Source organism: Antedon bifida, chromosome 8 (assembly GCF_963402885.1).
Source record: "Antedon bifida chromosome 8, ecAntBifi1.1, whole genome shotgun sequence".
NCBI classification, from domain to species: domain Eukaryota; kingdom Metazoa; phylum Echinodermata; class Crinoidea; order Comatulida; family Antedonidae; genus Antedon; species Antedon bifida.
This window is the reverse complement of record NC_136233.1, coordinates 1,179,794-1,199,674: the sequence shown is the minus strand read 5'-3', so window position 1 is coordinate 1,199,674 and position 19,881 is coordinate 1,179,794. Positions and strand designations below refer to the sequence as shown.

At 35.2% G+C, this 19,881-nt stretch overlaps 5 protein-coding genes across 7 annotated transcripts in view; 3 read left to right on the top strand and 2 right to left on the bottom strand.

Moving 5' to 3' along the window:
• The first annotated feature begins 410 nt into the window (after positions 1-410).
• LOC144849962 (uncharacterized) lies at positions 411-5,542 on the top strand. Its single transcript, XM_078707099.1, has 9 exons — positions 411-552; positions 870-1,272; positions 1,410-1,498; positions 1,781-2,027; positions 2,169-2,257; positions 2,446-2,567; positions 2,823-3,019; positions 3,345-4,022; positions 4,246-5,542. The coding sequence occupies exons 1-9, from the start codon at positions 512-514 to the stop codon at positions 4,501-4,503; spliced, it is 2,124 nt and encodes a 707-aa protein (XP_078563225.1). The 5' UTR covers positions 411-511; the 3' UTR covers positions 4,504-5,542.
• The window catches only part of LOC144849968 (RNA-binding protein 42-like), a 28,974-nt gene continuing 14,411 nt past the window's right edge, over positions 5,319-19,881 (bottom strand). The window contains exons 2-8 of one of the 2 annotated variants that reach the window (XM_078707108.1): positions 8,501-8,620; positions 7,816-8,132; positions 7,288-7,491; positions 6,728-6,940; positions 6,315-6,412; positions 6,085-6,181; positions 5,319-5,758 (exon numbers count right to left, since the gene is read on the bottom strand). In XM_078707108.1, the coding sequence (XP_078563234.1) occupies positions 5,646-5,758; positions 6,085-6,181; positions 6,315-6,412; positions 6,728-6,940; positions 7,288-7,491; positions 7,816-8,132; positions 8,501-8,583 (1,125 nt within the window). In that variant the 5' untranslated portion in view covers positions 8,584-8,620 and the 3' untranslated portion in view covers positions 5,319-5,645. Of the gene's footprint in view, positions 5,759-6,084; positions 6,182-6,314; positions 6,413-6,727; positions 6,941-7,287; positions 7,492-7,815; positions 8,133-8,500; positions 8,660-19,881 lie in introns of those variants that run through there. The other variant, XM_078707107.1, reaches the window with a different exon arrangement.
• On the bottom strand, positions 8,823-12,499 carry LOC144849965 (CD5 antigen-like). 2 transcript variants are annotated; one of them, XM_078707103.1, is made up of 5 exons: positions 12,365-12,499; positions 11,727-12,044; positions 11,065-11,376; positions 10,488-10,817; positions 8,823-10,190 (listed from the first exon to the last, which is right to left on the bottom strand). In XM_078707103.1, the coding sequence occupies exons 1-5, from the start codon at positions 12,423-12,425 to the stop codon at positions 9,865-9,867; spliced, it is 1,347 nt and encodes a 448-aa protein (XP_078563229.1). In that variant the 5' UTR covers positions 12,426-12,499; the 3' UTR covers positions 8,823-9,864. The 2 variants fall into 2 exon arrangements, with proteins under 2 accessions (XP_078563229.1, XP_078563228.1); XM_078707102.1 differs by having other exon boundaries at positions 11,727-12,056; positions 12,365-12,491.
• Positions 12,985-18,694, top strand: LOC144849961 (uncharacterized). The gene is made up of 11 exons (XM_078707098.1): positions 12,985-13,511; positions 13,880-14,080; positions 14,379-14,566; positions 14,909-14,960; positions 15,381-15,563; positions 15,757-15,897; positions 16,120-16,417; positions 16,648-16,731; positions 16,929-17,131; positions 17,425-17,522; positions 17,686-18,694. The coding sequence occupies exons 1-11, from the start codon at positions 13,107-13,109 to the stop codon at positions 18,011-18,013; spliced, it is 2,181 nt and encodes a 726-aa protein (XP_078563224.1). The 5' UTR covers positions 12,985-13,106; the 3' UTR covers positions 18,014-18,694.
• Positions 18,878-19,881, top strand: part of LOC144849959 (SID1 transmembrane family member 1-like) — a 64,221-nt gene continuing 63,217 nt past the window's right edge. The window contains exon 1 of the mRNA XM_078707095.1: positions 18,878-19,436. Within this exon, the coding sequence (XP_078563221.1) occupies positions 19,176-19,436 (261 nt within the window). The 5' untranslated portion in view covers positions 18,878-19,175. The remainder of the gene's footprint in view (positions 19,437-19,881) is intronic.

The window sequence follows — 19,881 nt, the reverse complement described above, 5'->3', positions numbered from 1 at the left end:
AGACATCGAGATGACTTGGAAAATATGAAATTAGTTATTTAATATTTACAAAATTCGTGGCGGTTCGTAAATATTTTATGTTTTTCCAGGAAAATTCAATGTTGTGAAAAAAGTAAATGAGCGTCATGCTATGGTACGCAAAATACGCCTGATTTATTAATTAGGTTTTGACAACAATTTTAACATTTTATAAATAATATTTAATGTTTTTAATAGTATTTACTGTATTATACGTTTATAGCTTTGTGATAAAGGCAGAATAGGTTTCTAGATCTGTCTCTGTCAATTAATACCCTATGATGTAACATTACATCACACACGTTTGCCATATTTGTTGAATATGTTTTTATTTCACTACAGTAGTTGTGCAAAACAAGACTCTGACAGAGCAGCAGCAGCGGGAGAATTGAATAACAAATAACAGACTAGGCCTAGCCTAGATTCATTGTAGACATAAATAAGTCTAGCCCTTAGATGTTACATGGGAGTCAGCTAGTTATCCACATCCCATATGATGAATACATTATTTTATACACAAAATAATACAAAAAGGTGTGGTAGTAGGCTAGGCCTACTAGGCCTACCACCATATATTATGATTATGATATAGGCTAGGCCTAGCTAGGCTAGTCTAGTTAGGCTGCTCTAGGCCTAGTGTAGTAATAAATGATGAGTAGGATAAAACTAGCTTGGGAGAGAGGGGTATGCTTTAGGCCTTTCTAGATCATGTCAGAGGATGCTGGCTATGCCAGTTAGTAGGCCTATAACCGCAATAAAGTATTGTGTTAAAAGAGTGCAAACTCGGGTGTTAAAATGAAGATAATTATTAAATAGTACTAATAATTTTGTAATATATATTTTATTCACAGGAACGACCCATTTGCCGAAACAGTAGTACCTTCGTCACACTATCACCCAACTACTCAAAATGTCCTAACAACAAAGGAGAAAGAAACCAAAATTGAATCACATCTAGCAGAACAGCCCAAGCTGAAGAAAACAACAAAAGAATCCAAGAAACTCAGTCCAAAAGAAAGAACATTCCTTGATAAAGGTCATGCATATATCAGTCGAGAACTGCCAACTCATGACACGCCCTCACCTGGTAATAATTCATCTAAGTTTGAAGAATCGTGGCCAAGCAGCGAACTTCCATCAACTTTAGACAGCCCAGAAGTAACTGCAAAATATCAACCACTATCCAACCAAGAATTACCATCAGAAAAAGCATGGAGTAAAGAATTTTCTGCCAGACCATTTATCTCAGAACAAGTAAGGCACTGTATGTTACTTGTAGACAAAAAAAATGAACTAACTTTAGTTTCAAACTCAAATTCTTAAATTTAACTAGTGTAATATTTGACATCTCTGATATATCTGATGTTTTTTTCGGTATTTTTGTGAAACAGAGCAGTATGAATGGGCAGCCATCTTGGAAGCAATCCAAGTCCAGCAACTTGTTTGACGGTTCAGATAAGAAGAAACCAACTATCGCAAGGTATCATTTATCCTTTGTACTTAAAATGCTTCCTTTGCACTTAACTTACTACCAAACTTAATAACTATGAAAATGTTTTTAATTATTTGTCTTTGACAGTACCTTAATTTGTATTTAAAATACAATGTTTGTACTTACTGTAAAACTTATTAAGTAACAGTATTTATTTTCTTTTTTTCTCGTTCTTTATTCAATAAACCTTTAATAATTGAATCATTTAGTAATTTTAAAATTATTGGTTTTCAATAACATCAGTATATTACAAACATTTTTATGTATTAGGTATATAGATCGGTTTAGATATGCTGAACCACGTAGCCGTCAAGAGAGACAAAGAGAAAAGACAAGTCAAGACTTCTGGTGGCTTCACCACGATGATTCCATATCATTCCAGACATCCACACCAACTGATCAAGACTCAAGAGGTAGGAGAATTCCTGCAAAAGCTAGGCCTTCAGATTCTTCAATAACAGGGAGCAGGACATCTGGTTCTATGGATGCATACATGACACCTGGCAGCCGGTATGAGGTAGGTTTTATTTGTATGAGGCATAGAATGAGGAAACCACATTAATTCAGTGTGTTTTTTGCACTGATGTTCGGTACTAGTGTACTTTAGATACTTTAAAATGTAATTCAAGTTTATTTTTTAGGACACTTTTATTTCCAGAGTGATTCAAGTTCGTTTCTTGCGCCACAGTCTACCGATAGACACACTGCAGATATACAACATAGAGCAAATGCGCTTATTGAAAGAAGGTTGGTATCTCTAATTTCATGTTTTTGACCCTCTGTATGTCATGTAACAAGCACTTTTGGGCTTCACAACATTTACTTTTTGTTGTTATTTTACTATTATGTAATTTGTTGACAAAGAAATACTGCACATTTTAAAATTCAGTGTTTTTGTAACACCTAATTCCTCTTCTTTTTTTTTTCTTCTTTAGTGAAACAACCTTTTCTGATGAAAGCATCGTAAAATGTGATCCCAGAAATCTTTTTGCTTCTTCTTCTCAGGCACAGCATCCATTTTCATCCCTTGCCACTGTACCACCTGAGTACAGCAACAGTAAGTCATAGATTCTACCATTTTGCTGTCAGGTTTATACTCCGGAATTAAGTTCTTATTCTTATTTATTGCCAAAAGATATAAACAACAAAACAATGCAAGAGAAGCTAGTGAGTAAATTGACAGGTAACATAAAGTGAACCATTTTTAGGTTTTCCATAACTTACCACTAGAATTATATAAATAATATTACATATTAATTGTTAAAAATCCTTTAAGATATATTGAACACTACAAGTGTTTGTTGATTTACAGTGAATCATCTCCCAGTGGAACCACAATTTCATAAAAATGTCAAGGCGTCGATTAGGAAGTCCACTCCAGAAGATGATATTCTGTATCAATGGCGATTGAGACGTAAGCTGGAGCAGGCCAGAGAGAGGCCAGCAATGTGGAAAGAACCAATATCTGTACCTTCTTCAAGGGTGAATGATCCAGACCATACTGTTAATGTAAGAACTGACTTTATCTTTACTTACAAGTTTTATATTTTATTTGTTTGAATGTGTGTTTTATAGTGTAGAATATTACTTCTAATGTTTCCCTTCTCTGTTGGCATCACTTCGCTTTCTCTTAAGCTCTGTTTACACTATCAAACTTTATGTGACAACAAAATATGATGTGCCTATATATGGACATGATGATGTCATATCACTCCCATATGTGTGCATATCACTACCATATTTGGGCACATCAAACTTTTTTTAAAGACATAATAGATTTCATTGTGGCCGCAACTAATATTAATCTAGTTTATCTGATTTTATTTCATATCAGGAAACAAGCAAAGACAGAGTAGACTCTAAGTTATCTGAATTTAGAGAAAGATTAAGACATCAGGAGCAAGTATCCACGTTGAGATTATCTCATCCATCAAGAGACCAAACTAGAAATGTTGGTAATGATCCCATACCACAAACTATTGCCACCCAGACAAATGGAATGTCCCAAGCTAGGTCAGAATTAGGTCATTTATCTGACAGTGATCCAGCACAGTTTTCTGGAAATAATGTTCAGATTGGTGACAAATGTGATGTTTTACCTGTCCAGATATCGAGCCCAAAACATCGAGATTATTTACATGGTAAACCAGGTGTTGTACCTCATTTGCATATGTCATGTGATATTATACCATGTCATGATGTCACACATCATGAACATACCAAAGAAACACATTTAACATCGCAACCACAAAACCATAAATTGGATGATGCAGAAAATGACATTAAAGACAGGAGCATTGATATTCAGAAAGAAACACACCATGCAATAGAAAAAGAACAATATAAGAGGAGCCATGGAATAGAACAGAAGAAATCTGTACCATTGCATCAGGACGAAACAGCAATGGATGATTTCCGTGACCTCTTGGATGACACCATTGTAAATCAGCCTGAGAAACCACATCACCAGATTGGTGTACCATCTTCCCCAATTACATCTATGATTGGAAAAGTAAGTATGAATTTCTTGGCTATCTAGCAGTTTTCTGTGAAATGGAAGTAGAACATCTAATAAATCTATAGTTAAAAATAATAAAGAATACATGTAATGTGGATTAAACAGTGTTTAATATACAATATTATATAACCCCTAAATAAATTCCTGTCATTTGATTGGACAATTGTTGGTCACATGGCATGCAATAGTACACACTATTGAACACTCATTATTACAGGTAGTAGGTGATCGACTGTTTTCAACACCCAAGCAAAGTGTATCACCCTGTTCAAGTGTGCAGAGTCTACCCAGCATGCATTCTTCAACACAAGACTCTAGGAATCAGGTAGTCCATGGTTCGGTATCCGATGGCAACAGCAGTGGTGAATTTTCAGGTGATGAATTGCTACAAGTACTACGTCAAAAACGAGAAACATTTGAAGAAGAATTGAGGGAAATTGATAAAAGGTTAGCAGAGTTTGAAATAGATGATTGATGCACTTGACATCGCACAAACTGAATTGAAGCACTGGTGTTATTGTGTATTTGTATTCTCCATTTTGAAGTTTAGCTTTGTAGAAGATAAGGGCGAATTCATTTTCTTGGTTGTATATTCAGGAACTGTAGCACTGTTTTACTGCACCACACCAAACTTTCACATACTTTAAAAGCTTAAAGCTCAGGTACAGGCATGAATTTTAAATATAATATTTGGTTAATTGTACATAAATCAAATATTTGTAACAGAAATGTAGACGAAAAAACATTAATTTCCCTTAAAATGGTCAAATACAAAATTTGACAAAATTCTGCTATGAAACCCAGGAAGACCTTTTTTCAGTAGTTAGGTAGTTGACCTAATGTAATAACATGTCTGTTGACTCCCTAGAAGGTCAAAAAAAGATGGTGCATATACAGTGGATAATTTTTGCTATAGTATAAAAATAAAACTCTGAAGTTGAATAAAAATATCAAAAACGTAAAATTTAAGTTATATTACCTATATTTAGTCATCTGATAAGATTTTTTACCACGCCATTTATTTTTCATAGCTTTTTAAAAATGCCTCTCTATTTACAACATTTGTGTACAAAGGAATAGAGATTTTGCTGTGTAATTTGAACTATCCCCCCACTGATAAGAAAGTGCTTATTTTCAACAAGCTTGTGTAACACAAATAAAATCCCAAAAATGATGAAACATAGCGCAAAATATAGATCGATAATTATTGGATTGTATGATCAATAGAAATTTTTTGCCCAAACCTGGCCTTTAAAGGTTTAACAGAAAGCACATGAAGTAGAAACGCTACACATTTGTACAGTTGTTTTTATTATATACACTTCTCTTAGCATGTACAGTAAAGGAAAACTATTCACTTACAACCACAGTTATCCACCAAGAAGCATAACAAACTTATAAGTTATAGCATTGTTTTTCAAAGATATATAAACTTACAGATGGCCAGGGATGCAGATTGAGTCCAACAAAGATATTTGTCATTATTATTTTTGTCACTACACAAGTATTACTAGAAAAATGTTGTTTTCAAATGATGGCAAATTAAAACAGCTATTCTGGTAGTTGTAACATTAGATGCTGGCTGGCTTCATTGAATAAAAACTTCCAATAGGCTTGTCACCTCAGTCCCAATCTCTGCTTTTCTCTCATTTTCTTTTTAGAGTTTTCTAAGTTACGTTCCTTCCACATACTCTTTCTCAATTTGATTGGTCGATTACCAACATACTTTCCTACAATAAAAAATATTATTTTACAATCATTGGTATTAACAGCATTACTTTGAAAGCTAAAGTTGATCTAATAGAAGGGTGTCAAAAGATTTAAAATCAAATTGAGGCAACTAATTCAGACTTGGAGGGCTTCCTTGCCCTTGAAGAGGTTTTTTTTTGCCCTTAAGCTCTGTCTGTACTAGTTTGACAAAAAATGTGATGTGCTCAAATATGGCAGTGCTATGACATCATCATGTCCATATATGGGCAGGTCGCATCACATTTTTTTGTCAAATAATGTTTGATAGTGTAGACATAGCTTTACAGATGTTTTATTGGTTACTTACCGTTCATTTCTCTCATCGCTTGAACAAAATCATTTGGATCCTTGAAACTTACAAAGCCATAGCCTTTAGTCTTTCCGTTCCTTTTATCTCGTACAACCTAAAATAAGTAAACAAAATAGTTAGCATGTACTTAAACTCGTTCAGTACTTGAGTACTGGTCCAAGTATGTATATCATTAATAGGTGTTGTTACTATTTTTAGAAATTTGAGTGAAAGCAAAATGAACCAACCTTTGCCTTTAAAAAGGATGGATATCGATTAAACGCCTTCGCTAATGTGTCGTCGTTTACCTCATTTCCAAGATCTCCACAAAAAATTCTAAAATCACCTAATAAAAGAAAAAATAATTGGAGTAAAATTATTCAAAAATTTAAATCATTTAATGATTATTGGTTTACTGGAAGTTGGGAAAGGCTGGGATCAGCAAATACATTGCACACCATTCTGAATAGTGTTTTAGGTTCTGTGCTGTGAGGAGCGGATCTAAGATTGTTTAAAAAGTAGTTTCATTTTAAAAAGGGGAGCACACACCCAAAGGTTCATGTACACATGTATTTATGTACATAAGACCAATGTCTTGTTATCGTGTCTTGTTATTTTGATAATTAAAGTTATGATGATGTTTCTTAAACACAATACTAACTTGAATCCCACTCTTGTAGACTTTCGTCCTCCCAGTTCTGTCCTGCTGCTGTACGCACAAACTTCTTTTTCTTTGCTTTCCTTGATGGTGCGGCTGCTTCTTGTGTTGGTGGTTGTTGCATGTGGTGTTGGTGCATTTGTTGTTGCATCATGGCTTGCTGAAACATGATGGAAGTATTCACTGGTGGTTGGGGTTGTGAAGGTTGTGGTGGCCCTGCAAAAAAAAGGTGGTGGGGGGGGGGGGGGGGAATTATTTTATTTGTGATTGTGAGAATAACAAAAAAAGTTGATTGAACCAGGACTCAAACGTTACCATGGTGTGTTCATGCAGGGACAGTCAAATTATTTAATGAAGAAGGTTGGTTGCAAGTCTCTTTCCAACAGATGAAAGAGGGGAGGGGTGTCACATAGAGCTAGGTGATCTGGGGTTTTTACATTAGATTTCATAAAACCCATTCATGTCAAAAATATTAGTACAAAATGTTTAATGGAATAGTGGCACATCAATTGTTTCAGAACATGTGAGATAAACATTTAGTCAGAGCAATATTTTCACCCTACTTGTTGTCTTCTCGGCTACAGAGGGCGTTTCTTTATCTTTCTCCTCCTTTTTATCCGCTGTGTTAAACTTGACTGGTTTTGCAGTGTACACCGTTGGTGCGGCAGATATCGTCTTAGGCTTCATGTGCATTGGCATCCGTCCAACTCCTGGAGGCATCAAATGTGGCCCTGGGCCACGATGCAGTTGATGAGGAATGAAACTCACTGAAATTTAAATATATTTATTCTTTCAAATGAATATATTTATTGAAATATTATAAAAATCAGTCATGCATAAAATGAATTTCTCCCATCCTCCATGTGTTTAAAGCTCTGTCTACACATTAAACTAGTTTGACAAAAAATGTGTGATGTGTCCAAATATGGTAGTGATATGACATCATCATGTCCACATGGCACATCACATTTTTTTGTCACATAATGTTTGATAGTGTACACAGAGCTTTATTGTGTTATTTTGTTTCATATGAGGAATATCTGCCATACTACTGTACACAATATTAACAAAAATGAATTTGTAAATCTTACTTTGTCTTGGACCTGGGGCAACACCAGGTGGTCCTCCCATCCTCATTCCAGGTGGTCCTCCCATTCTCATACCAGGAGGTCCACCCATCCTCATACCAGGTGGCCCACCCATTCTTACACCAGGTGGGCCAGACATGCGGGGAATTTGTCGTGGTTGGAAGCCAGCAGCAACAGGAAAGCTGTCCGGTTGACCTGTGTTATGATTACTAGCTGGAGTCGGCGGGAATCCAGGGAAAGGAGGTTGTAGGCCACCATCCTGATGCTGGTTGTTAGCTACGCCATCATCAACAGACTCTTGATCTAGCTCCTCTTCAAACCTAAAAGAAAGAAAAATACAGGCGTTTTATTTAGTACAAATTTGTTGGAAAATGGTCCAAAAAAGATGAAACATGATGATGGGCCAGTGGACCGACACCGAAGTAAGAAACAATTAAAACAATTTATTCAACAAATTCAATCATCAGATATCCCAATTATACTAAATTTATAGTCAATTTCTAGGCCTAGGCCGCCCTACCTACTGTAAAGGCTAGGCATGGTAGGTGACGCCGACATCATTGGCATAGCATGGACTATGAACGCTGGGCGAGTACCTACTTATGAGAGGACAAAAGGGTCCATGAGGCCTAGCATTCACCTTATTTATAGGGCATAGAAGACGCCCAACTTAAAAAAAAGTGTATACCTGTTCATCTCCTCCTCCATTTCTTTCATCTTGTCCATCGCGAACATTTGATTTTGGCCCGTGTCACAGTAGTTATTGTCCATGTTGATATAGTTTTACAAACGCAGGCCTAACGTCGATATTTGTGTGGTGTATGAGAAATCCTTCTATGGGGAAATATCGCGTCTGGCCGGCTGGTCAATGATAATGCATCGCGAAGGCGTCTTGTAGAACTCTAGAGGGAGACAAACCAAATTCTCTTTCTCTCTTCTCGCCTCCCCCCCCCCCTCCTTTGTTGTGTACATAAATTAAAGATTAAAAACTAAAACACAAAGAAACCAAATTGCCTCATAAGTCTACTTTAATGTTTATATAAATAGAAAAGTACAGTACATAAAAAAGTAGTTGCACATTACCCATAATATTGACACTTAACCTACTGTCTATGGAATGATTTCAGAATTTTAAAGGCATTTGCACATTAATTTGTAACCTCTTTCACATTCAACATTCAAGTTAATGTATAACTATTTTTAGTATTGTATCGAATACACACATTTTTATTTAGATAGTCCTAATAAATAAAATGAGAAGTAAATAAAAAAAGAGGTATTTTTGGTAAACATTTTTTATAAAATATCTATATAGTTTATCAAAAACATTGCATCAAAATATATTAATATATCAAACAGAAAATACTTGTATTCACCTATATATGAACAATTTCTTAAATGTCTACTAAATTAAATATAAACGCAAAAATATCTAGTACTACTTTATACAAATTGTAAAACCATAACCTTATTAGTCCATGGAGTTTTAATATTTCTAAAATATTACAACTCCATATGAATCTTTTTAGGAAACACAATACACTGTAAACCTACACTATGCTGACCACTAGTACCTTTTAAATTTGGTTTCTTTATAATGTATTTAAAGTACACTATTTTCTATTTTGCCAAATCTTATATACCATGTACTATCTTTACCATCTTTTAAAATATAAATTATAATTTCAAGGTGTTAACTATTGAATATGCAAATATTATTTTAAATTATCCTAAAATTAAAAGTTTTTATAACAAATTAATATATTATTATATTACATATTAATATAATGAATCATATTAATTTTGATATTTTTAAAAACTAGGGGAAACAATTGAATTACTAGTAAACCTCTAAAATGTTAGATGCATATGTTGAGTGGAGGTGATGTTGTTGATCAGAGCCTGGAGAAATGAGTTAGGTAACTAACTTATTTCTTCATGTTCAGAGTGACATAGATTTTGCATTTTGTAAATTGCATAGGAGGTTCATAACCTAGCCCATTGAAGAGGCCATTCTGTTCCAGTTACTTGTTACTCAAGTCATGACAGATTTTACAAATTGCTTGTTGTCTGTTGTTCATTGAAGTCAAACTGCAGGTTCGTGTAGGCTGGGGGCGGTGTTAGGTTGTCATCTGGCCGCTTATAAGAATTTGGGTCATTTATAACATTGGTGTATGACGGTGGTAAATCCGCTACCATTGGTTGGTCTGCTGTACCATTCAAATCAGGTGCAGATGGTGTCACTACCGTGGCTTGTGGTTGTGAAGGTGTAGCCGCAGAAGCTCCGCGTTGAGAAGCACGTCGCTTACTACAACACGCATTAAAAAATATGATACCAATCACTATTGGAATGATAATGAACCCACTGAATCCTGAACCTAGAAATGAAGGAAAAGTAAGTCTTATAAGATGACAAACAAATGAAGCAGTTATGGCATTGTATGAAGCCCTAATCTTTGAGGAATATGAAAGATAGATTAACATGAACATTATTTGTATACAACCATGTTCAATTTGTTTATTTAAAAAAAACGTGTTTGTCTATGTATAAAATCCGACCAGCAATGCAATAGTATCTGTACCAAAATTGGCATTTGTTTTCGAAAAGCGGCACAAACTGTGCTCAGCACCAACTTTTGTTTTTCTAAAATAAAAGTATATTTATCATAAATTACCTCCATGGTCGTCTGTTCGACATACGATTGCAACCACATCAGTCCTTGAACATTCATGTGGAAAGATAGTTGTGTTAATGCAACAGTCATTCAAATGCTGTTCAGAACCAGTACATTTAAATACAAACTTGTGCAATGGTGAATAGTCCCCTGGTTCCACCAGTCCTTCTTCAGCTCCTTTAAAGCCAAGTTCTTTGCAAACAACCTCCGAGTCTTCTTGCGACCAGTGCCGAGAACACACTGTTCCCCAAACACCAAAAAGGTCAACCTCAATACGACCTCTATTACCATTTCCAACTATACGTACTGATTCATATCCTTGATCGTCATCTACACAGATATATATTAAGATTATTATCATTATTCAGGCCAACTCAGACAGCGTTGTATGAAACGTCTTACCTTGACTCGTCGGTGCTGTCTAAATTAAATCATGAGACGAGTCGTTGAGATAGTGTCGGGTGTAGTTTTTAGGTTGTTTTTAATTTTCTCCCGACAAGATGATGCTGTCTGAGTCGGCCTGAGTATTTCATACGTCATTTATTTTTTATCAAACTTGTATTTGGTTTACACTCACCCTCATTTGAACATTGTAATTTTACAGGATTGCAGGTGGTGTTGTCATTCACAAGTGTAGGAACACAGTCCCATAGATGATCCTCAAACCCACTACAGTCAAACTTGTACATGTAATCAGCATTACCATCTGATATTGTGTTGTTCAACATATCAACCTTATTGTAACCTAGCTCTCTGCAAGTAACCTGTGAATTTTCAACTGTCCAAAATGTATCGTTGCATATTCGTCCCACTACTCCATTTGGGTAAGTCATTTCAAGTCGGCCGGAATTTGAATAGACTCCATCTCGAAGACGAGGCATTGTTCTCCCTAAAATGTCAAAACAATTATTTGTGCATATTTAACTTCCTTTTGGAGACAACAAGAGATGCTCATACGTGTTCGAAATTTGGCAAAAAATAATGAGGAGGTGGGATTATAGCATTTTGTTCATATATAACCTACATTAGGGGATGGAATTTAGCATGAAAATATATTCAGGATTTTTTTTTTGTTTCTTGGTGATAGGGGTATTTCACCTCTTGACCCTCCCTACACTTTCATTGTGTTTGCTGAAAGGATTAAAATAAAAATAAAATATCACTAGATTTATTTGCTACTATTTAAAAAATGCATTTTTAAAGCATTTTGACACGATTTTTAAATGATTGATTGAATACCTTCTGAGCAGGTAATTGCCATGTCCTCATAGTGACGACAGTCATGCTCTCCTATTGGTTGATATGAGCAGGATGAAAGTGTAGCCTCTATGCCATTACAATCCACCTCATCTAAGTATATAGGTTGACTAGAATTGCCTTCGAGCGTGAAAGTTGATATGGGATCACCATAACCAAGTTGGCGACATACCACCATAGAATTTTCCGGTTTCCATATATCGTCGCAAACTGTTCCCCATCTCCCTTGGTAGTATACCTCAACACGTCCTGAGAAATTTGTATCTCCAGCGGCAAGTCGAATATCAAGTACCGGTAAGTCTAAATAATATTCTTTGATTTTATTGGAATTGAAAAATTACTTCTTATTTTTTAAGTTAACACATATATGACACATTTATTAGGAACAGAACAAAATTGATCACTTTGATGAAACTATCCTAAAATTATCTTTTCATATAATTTTCTGGAAAATTAAAATTTAATAGTGTACAGTAGTTCAATACTTTAAAAAATTTATATATAGGGCCTAATGATGTATTGTGTTTTTAATTATTTATTTTTTATTTATTTGTTTGTACATATGGTAACAAATAATCATGTTGAGAAGAATTGAGTTTTAAAAATTAAAACATGTGTACCTGAATAAACACAGTTGAAGACAGCAGCCAATAAGAACACAATCTTTCTACAAACCACCATTATTTATATATGCCTCTCTATCCCTCTCTGCTGCCGACTACACCATGTGTACGGAAATCTTGAATAAACTAAAACTGTAATATTAAAAATATTATTACAAAAAGTTTGATTTTCCACAAAAACAATAAATACAAACCGACGTACAAACTGCCATGTCATAATAGTAAGTATACTACCTACTAGCTAGTAATATGAGTGGCAGGCTGGGGGATAGGCCTAGACACACAGAGAGTCACCACCAGCTCAGCCTCACAAGCTAGGCCTACTAAGCATATATATAATATTCCCTCACTCAGCCTAAAGGGATCCTGGTCCTAGCAGCCCTACCTAGCTAGGCCTGGCCTATTATTAGCCTAGCCTAGGCCTAACTTCAAATCAAATTTAAAAGTAGGCCCTAACTTAGACTTAACTAAGCTTATTGATATTATTAAATTTATATTAGTATGACAGACATTGTGTAGAGAAAGTAGTTTCAAGTAAAATGGGTAGGCTAGCCTCTAGGCCTACCTGTTGAGGAAGTGCATTCTCCTAGAGTAAAATATGCCTAGCTAGGTGGTCTTCTTCCACACAAGTGGTTGGTTGCGGCGAGGGAACCACTACGGTAATCTTGACGATCCTCAAAAAGTTTGTCGACGTCGTTTTGTATGAGGGCGACAAACATTTTCCTCGGGGAAGAAAAAAATGGAGGAAAACGTTCCGAACGTAAGCAACCAACAGCCAATTGTTCAAATGCCAATTTCGTCCCCTGGTAGTGGTTTAAACGTTACAGCAAGACTACCAGCAATACACACAATTCCTTCTCAGGCTGCTCATTTACTTGGTCATGATTATGTAGCTGCAAATGCTACATTTTCGCCCGAAGGAGTTAGGCCCAGACACGATGTCGTCGCGGCTGGAGCATCGTCAGCCACCGATGTTGCATCTGCGGTGATAAGGGCAGCTGTCGAAGCTACAACACATGTAATTAACCGGCCTAGCCACCCATCCCCGATTCAGCAAACAAGTCATATTCAAAATGGAACCGTATTAAGCACATCAAATCACCATAATTTGCAACAAATACCAGCATCTCCCCAACAAATTCAGGTTAGACATTTTATTTTTGTCAAAAATTAAATACTGTATTAAATAAATTAAATAACTTTATTTTTATCCTTTTTTTAGTTGAATTTTAGTATAAATTTAAGGCATACAGTAGGCTTACATGTAGATATAGATTTATAAATATTTTTCTAGCCTAGGCCCACAGAATATTTTTTAAATGTCGAAATCATGACTTCTCTGATTTGAATATTTGAAGTTGGTTTCTCTGAATTAAAAATTAGTTGGTAATAATGATTAAATAAAAAATAAAATAGGATATGATTAGTGAATGACTGCATTATAATACTTGTATTATAAATGAATTAACAGTTAATTGGTTTTAACAAACATTTTACTGCTGCCTTGTGTAGACTCTCCAGCAGCAAATGCACCATCAAATACAGCAACAAATGGTGTACCAACAGCAACAACAGCAGCAGCAACAACAACATATTGATTTGGCAATCCAGTTCCGAGCTGCACAACATCAGATGGCATTACAACAGCTTCAGGCTCAGCAGCTGCAGTACCATCAGCAGCAGCAGCAACAACAACAACAACAACAACAACAGGTCAGAAATTCATTGAAACCTTTAAATTTCAGAGCAAGCAAGTGGCCAACATCCGAGAGGAAACTTCCTATCAAACCAAGTTATTTTAAAGTTCTTGTTAGGAAATTTCAAAAGCAACAACCAATGGTTTATCAAAGTCCAGATCTGTACATGTTTTATGTTTTATGTTTTCACGATATTTGTTTATTTGAATATCAAACTTTCATTCAAGAATTTGATGACAAGTGGAAACAAACAAACATCATTTCTGATCCTTTAAATAATTAAAATAAATGATTAACATGTTTAATTTGTACAGGTTCAACAGGGTCTAGGTTTATCCAGGCTAACTCAGATAGCTCCTGGATTCCCTACAGCAGTTGCACCATTTGTACCGCCCTCAATTGACCAGCACGGCCCACCTCAGCTCACGCAAGATGTTCTCCATGGTCTGCAAGCAGCCACGGAGCAGAGTATTATGCCTGAAGTGGCTAAGCCTCAAATTAGGTAATAAAGCTTAAATATTTTAATATGTGTATTTCTTTAAAAAATTGAATGCCTTTTTTTTAAATGACTTTTAAAACAGTATGAATTGTCAGACCTGGATTTGAGAAATAATGAAAAAAGCATACTACACTTTAATTACTGATAAATGTAGCAAAGTGCATTTACTTAAATTAGTGTAAACTTAACCTCTCTTTTGTAACAGTCTACTATGGAATTACCAGTTAAGAAATAGCCTGTGTTTTTTATTTTATTATTTTATTTTAACCAAAAGTATACAATGTAAAAATTTGCTGAATGACAAATTAAATTTGTTTGCACTAAATTTATGTCATTTTTTTACAGTGTTACTGATCAAGTAGAGAAAACTGGCATGACATGGTTGAAAGCAGCTGAGGTAAATGATTAATGGAGATTGTTTCAGGGATTCTTTACCTTTCTGGTCAATTTGTTTGTTAATTTCGGAATCCTTGGTTCTAATCCTATTATCAACATCATTTTTCATGAGTAACCATAATTATAATTGTTCATTCTGTAATTTATAAGTTCTGTAACTCTTGCATATGTTAACTAGAAGGGCACTCAGAGAGCACAAACCTCCGCCTAGGCATATGAAAATTGAATGACGTGTTCCCATACAGCCATGAAACCATCCTTTAAAATCTTATGAAAATCAGGCATTAACTTTTTTAATAATCCTGCTAACAAATATAGAAACACACATGATCAACCACATAACCTCACTGATTCCTCACAGTCATAAAGATATTTATTATTAATGATACCTGTTACACCAGACTATCCTTTTTGTTTTCAGCAAATTCTTAAAAGTACAAACCGTCCGATGCACATCAAAGAGATAAAACTGCAGATACTATCGCAAGGTTTGATTCAATCAAAAGCGAGATCAAACCTAGAGTCAATACTGTACCGTGATGCTCAGAAACACAACGGACGTTTTGCCAAGGTCGAAGGTCATCAAGGGACATTCAGACTCTTGGTTAGTGAAATCATTTATCTTTGAAACTTTTTATTTTTGCCAGAAACATACAACATGAAAATAGAACAAAAATGTAAACCATGCATCATGATAACAGTCAAGAGTCTCTCCACAAAGTAGATTTAGGTCCTAATGTGAAGTATGCATGTGTGACAGACTATACCTATAATAATTCAATAATTTATCTTTTTAGACTCCAGAAGAGATCTCTTGGAAAACACAGAATTACAAACTAACTAAAGAGTCGCAGAAAAAACAACCTAAGGAGAGTGATAACGAACGTTATCGTAAACGATTTAAAAAACTTAGAAAGGTCGCAAAAGCCATGATCTTTGTAAGTTCTTCAAAAGGTTATATTAGAGTTTTTATCAAAAATATAATATATAGAATATTTATTTATTACTAACAGTATTTATATGTAGATAGAAATAAAACCATCAACAAGTGTTCCCTGATTAGTGGTATGTTTTAGTGTTGAAACACATTCATTCATTCATTGTCCCAAAGAAGGGTTTCTACTGTATATGTTTTGTTTTGCATTCTGTTAATATTGTAGGAAAACGCAGCTTTGTGTGATGAAATTTCAAGAACTGAAGAGAAGATTATTCGAGTGATTGAGGAACGAAAACTGCTATTGAAACGAGTTCTCCAACAACAAGCCCTGCGACAAGCTACTTCGATACAAACGGTACAGAATACTAGCGTGGCGAGCAAATCAGCATCTCCTGCGGCGTCATCAGACATCAGCTTAAATCGCTCGCAAGATAACAAGAAAGATGGAAAGTTAAAGAACAAGAATAAAAACAAGCATAAAAAAGTGAAAGAAAAATCTAAGGATCGGAAACATTTGAAAGGTAGGTTGTTCATTTACCAACAAATTATTTTCTGAATATTAAATGTTGTACTACTGAGATTTAGTGTGCTTCTTCGTCAAGTAAATACCGTTTTCACATCGGCTAGAAACTCTGGACTTGAAAACATAGAGGCGCACACCATACAAAAACTGGTGTTGGAACTCGAACCCCCGCCCATGTGGCATTTTAAAATCTTCAACGCATTTTATTGTAGATATTTTTTTTTCTAGATAAAAAAACTGAGTCTCGTTCCAAAACCAAAAAAACTAATCTTTCTAGAAAAATTGTACAACCTATCACCCTGGATGCATCTGGTAAGAATTCTTAGATTATTTTCTCCTTTAAATCAAATTATTCCAAAATATATTTCATGTGCTTGTTATATTATTATACCCGAGTCCCAGTGTCATTATATCATACATTTAGATCTCTTATTATTTAAACATAATCATTTTATTATTACAGTAGTCTATATAAACTTTCTTTGAATCACCTTTTTTCACCAATCTAGGGAGACCAGTGTATCCCATAGTTCTTGGCGACCTGACAGTCCATAGTCTTGGAGATGTGATAGTTGATCGGCCAGGATTTCACTCCGAGAAATATATCTACCCCGTTGGCTTCTGTAGCTCACGGACGTTTGTGAGCGTAAAGGATCCAGACTCAGTGTGTTTATATACATGTAAGATATTGGATGGTGCAACAGGGCCAAAGGTCAGTCTTATTTTGTGTATTATGTGGAAAAATAAATGAATTATTTTTGTGGTTAGGCAACTGGTATTCTTATTAAATGCCACATTTACAACTCTACTGTTGTGTACTCTAGATATACCAAACCTGTAGGTTAAATAAAAATACAATTTAAAATATATTAAGAATCACACATTCATAACATTTGGCAGCACGAAAAAAACCCTTTTCAGCTGAATTGCACTTTATGATTACAAAAAAGTGATGTATTATATACTTAATTTAACTTCCATTCAATTGGCTTATTTGTATTGTAGTTTGCAATCGTGTCGGAAGATAAACCTGGTGTCACATTTGAGGGCGCTTCAGCTTCGCTAGCTCATGCTTCATTATTACGAGCTGTTAATAATGCATGGTTAGTATATTTACATCTTATTTCCTTATCTTTAATTGCCATTAATAAAAGCCAAGCCAACATGACAAGGGACCCGTTATGGACCCCTGTGTGATGCCTGTTATTTGAATATAGTTTTAATAATGTACTTTGAATTAATTTGTTAAACTTTCTTTTATTTTAGTGGTAGAGAGGTTGTGTCACACTCTAAAGGTAGTGGACCAGCTTTCTTTGGATTCTCCAAACCCACCATCCAAAACCTGATTCAAAGTTCACCTGGCCCTCGTAAATGCGCCAACTACAAATGGATGAAATTTGACATATGCAAACAAGACGAAAGGACCGCAGTTTTTGACCAAAGTATGCGAGATCCTGCAATCAACTTCCAAGCATTTCAGAACGCAAGGCTAAAAAGTTCTCCAAATGAGATCAATCTACGTAATCTATTGACAGATTTTAATCCCACAATTTTGTTAGGATCTAAACTTAGTATACCAATGAAGTTAACATAATGTTTTAATAACCTCTAAAGGCTATGACTAAATTAACAGTTTTCTTCTTGCAATATATGTGTTAAGTATCACATGAGTCAAATGGCCGAGCGGTTAAGGCAGGGGCGCCGTTTACCGTACCTAAAGAGCTAACAACATCGGCAAGGGTTCGAGGCCGACAGGCTCCTAGTGGTGGAACAAGTCTTCTCGGATAAGGACTATAAACCGTAGGTCCAGTGTACACAGTTATAACCTGTGTGCACTTTAAAGAACCCAGTTCATTATTCGAAAAGAGTAGGGGGTTACCCCGGTGAACTGGTTCACAAAACAAAATTACCACCTGTCTAATAGGACAGTGATTAATTCAGTATTGGTAATCCTTGGCCACATTGCCTAAAGACATAAAATAGAAATAAAATAAATCACATTTCTTTTTATTTTAATTACTCTGGACTTTCGAGAAGCATGTCACTATTCCAAAAGAATAGAACCTGAAGATAGACCTCTTGAAGCAAAATGTATGATTTGCATAATAATTGCATGTGCTTGTTCCTTGGCATTTGCAGAAGATCTTATGATTTGGACCAAGATGTTTATGGTTTATTAGTAGTATCAATAAGAATGATGATGATTTAGAATTGTAAGTAACTATTAATTACTGTTAAGTGTTGATTCAGTCATTAAAATTAAGATATAAAGATCATAGTTAATACTTCACGTTCAAAAGTGCTGCCTTCTACAATGTTTTAGACCTTGGTCTAGCCTCTTGTTTAAAGTAGTTTGTATAAAACAAATAATACATGTTTTATATTCGTGCAATGGAATACATCACGTCACGAAGTTATTCCATGGATCTACCCTAGACCTATATTAGCATAACTTTCTGCCAATGAAATCAAGCGATTAATATGATTAGTCGAATACATTTAACCCTTTAAGCTTCTGAAAATTATTTAGTCTTGCTTGGTTCAGGCAAATTCTGAAGTCCACTTTGGTACGATAAATGTATCTCTCTCAGTATACCGTTTCGGTAGATTGACAGATGCTCAGGTGGCAGCAGATGGGAAGTGATGCGAGTGATGAAAAAGGATTTGTTTTTCTGGGTTTTCTGTCAGTTTTGATATTAGTAATTATACGTTTTAAACCATAATACTTGACTGGAATATCCTCCTTCGAATAAACTATGTGGAAATATAATGTTTGCATCCTGTCCACGTTGCTTTTCCTAGGCCATCTTATGTCGATGGTTAGGCCTACGGACGCCGTCAGCAGCAGATTGTCGGTAGGAAGCACATCCTCTGCCGCCGGGCTTGTAGGCCTAGGCCTAAATCAGCAGGAGAACCTTGTTGACGACTCGAGTAACTGTAATTTTACTGAAATAGGGACTGTAAATTCAAATGACCCTAAAGTGTATGCTTGCACCATCCAGAATAATGATTCACAGGTTGGTTTTTGTGTTCTTTTTTTTTATCTCAGACTCAGGAGTATTAAAAAACTAAGTAAATATTAAAATATTAATATCTGTTTATTTTATATATATATATATATTTTAATATTGTTTATAAGGTTTATTGCAAATAGTTAGATTTTGCGAGGAACGTCATTGCACATGGAAAGGGTTTAGAAGCAAACATCACAACGCATACGTACAAACAACAAATCACATACGTTTTCTCCCAAAAACCCTTCCCATCTGTCATGTGTCCCCCACGCTATTTGCTGCCCGAGTTTTTCTCAGTTTCTGTGTTGTGTTTAATTATTGTAAATAATGCACCCATGACGCACCTCTCCCGGGGGTCGTATAATGCGTCATGACAATTTTCAAACTTTGCATATACACCTGCGACGACTATGGTATGAAAGCAAACGATCTAATCGATTGTAAATAT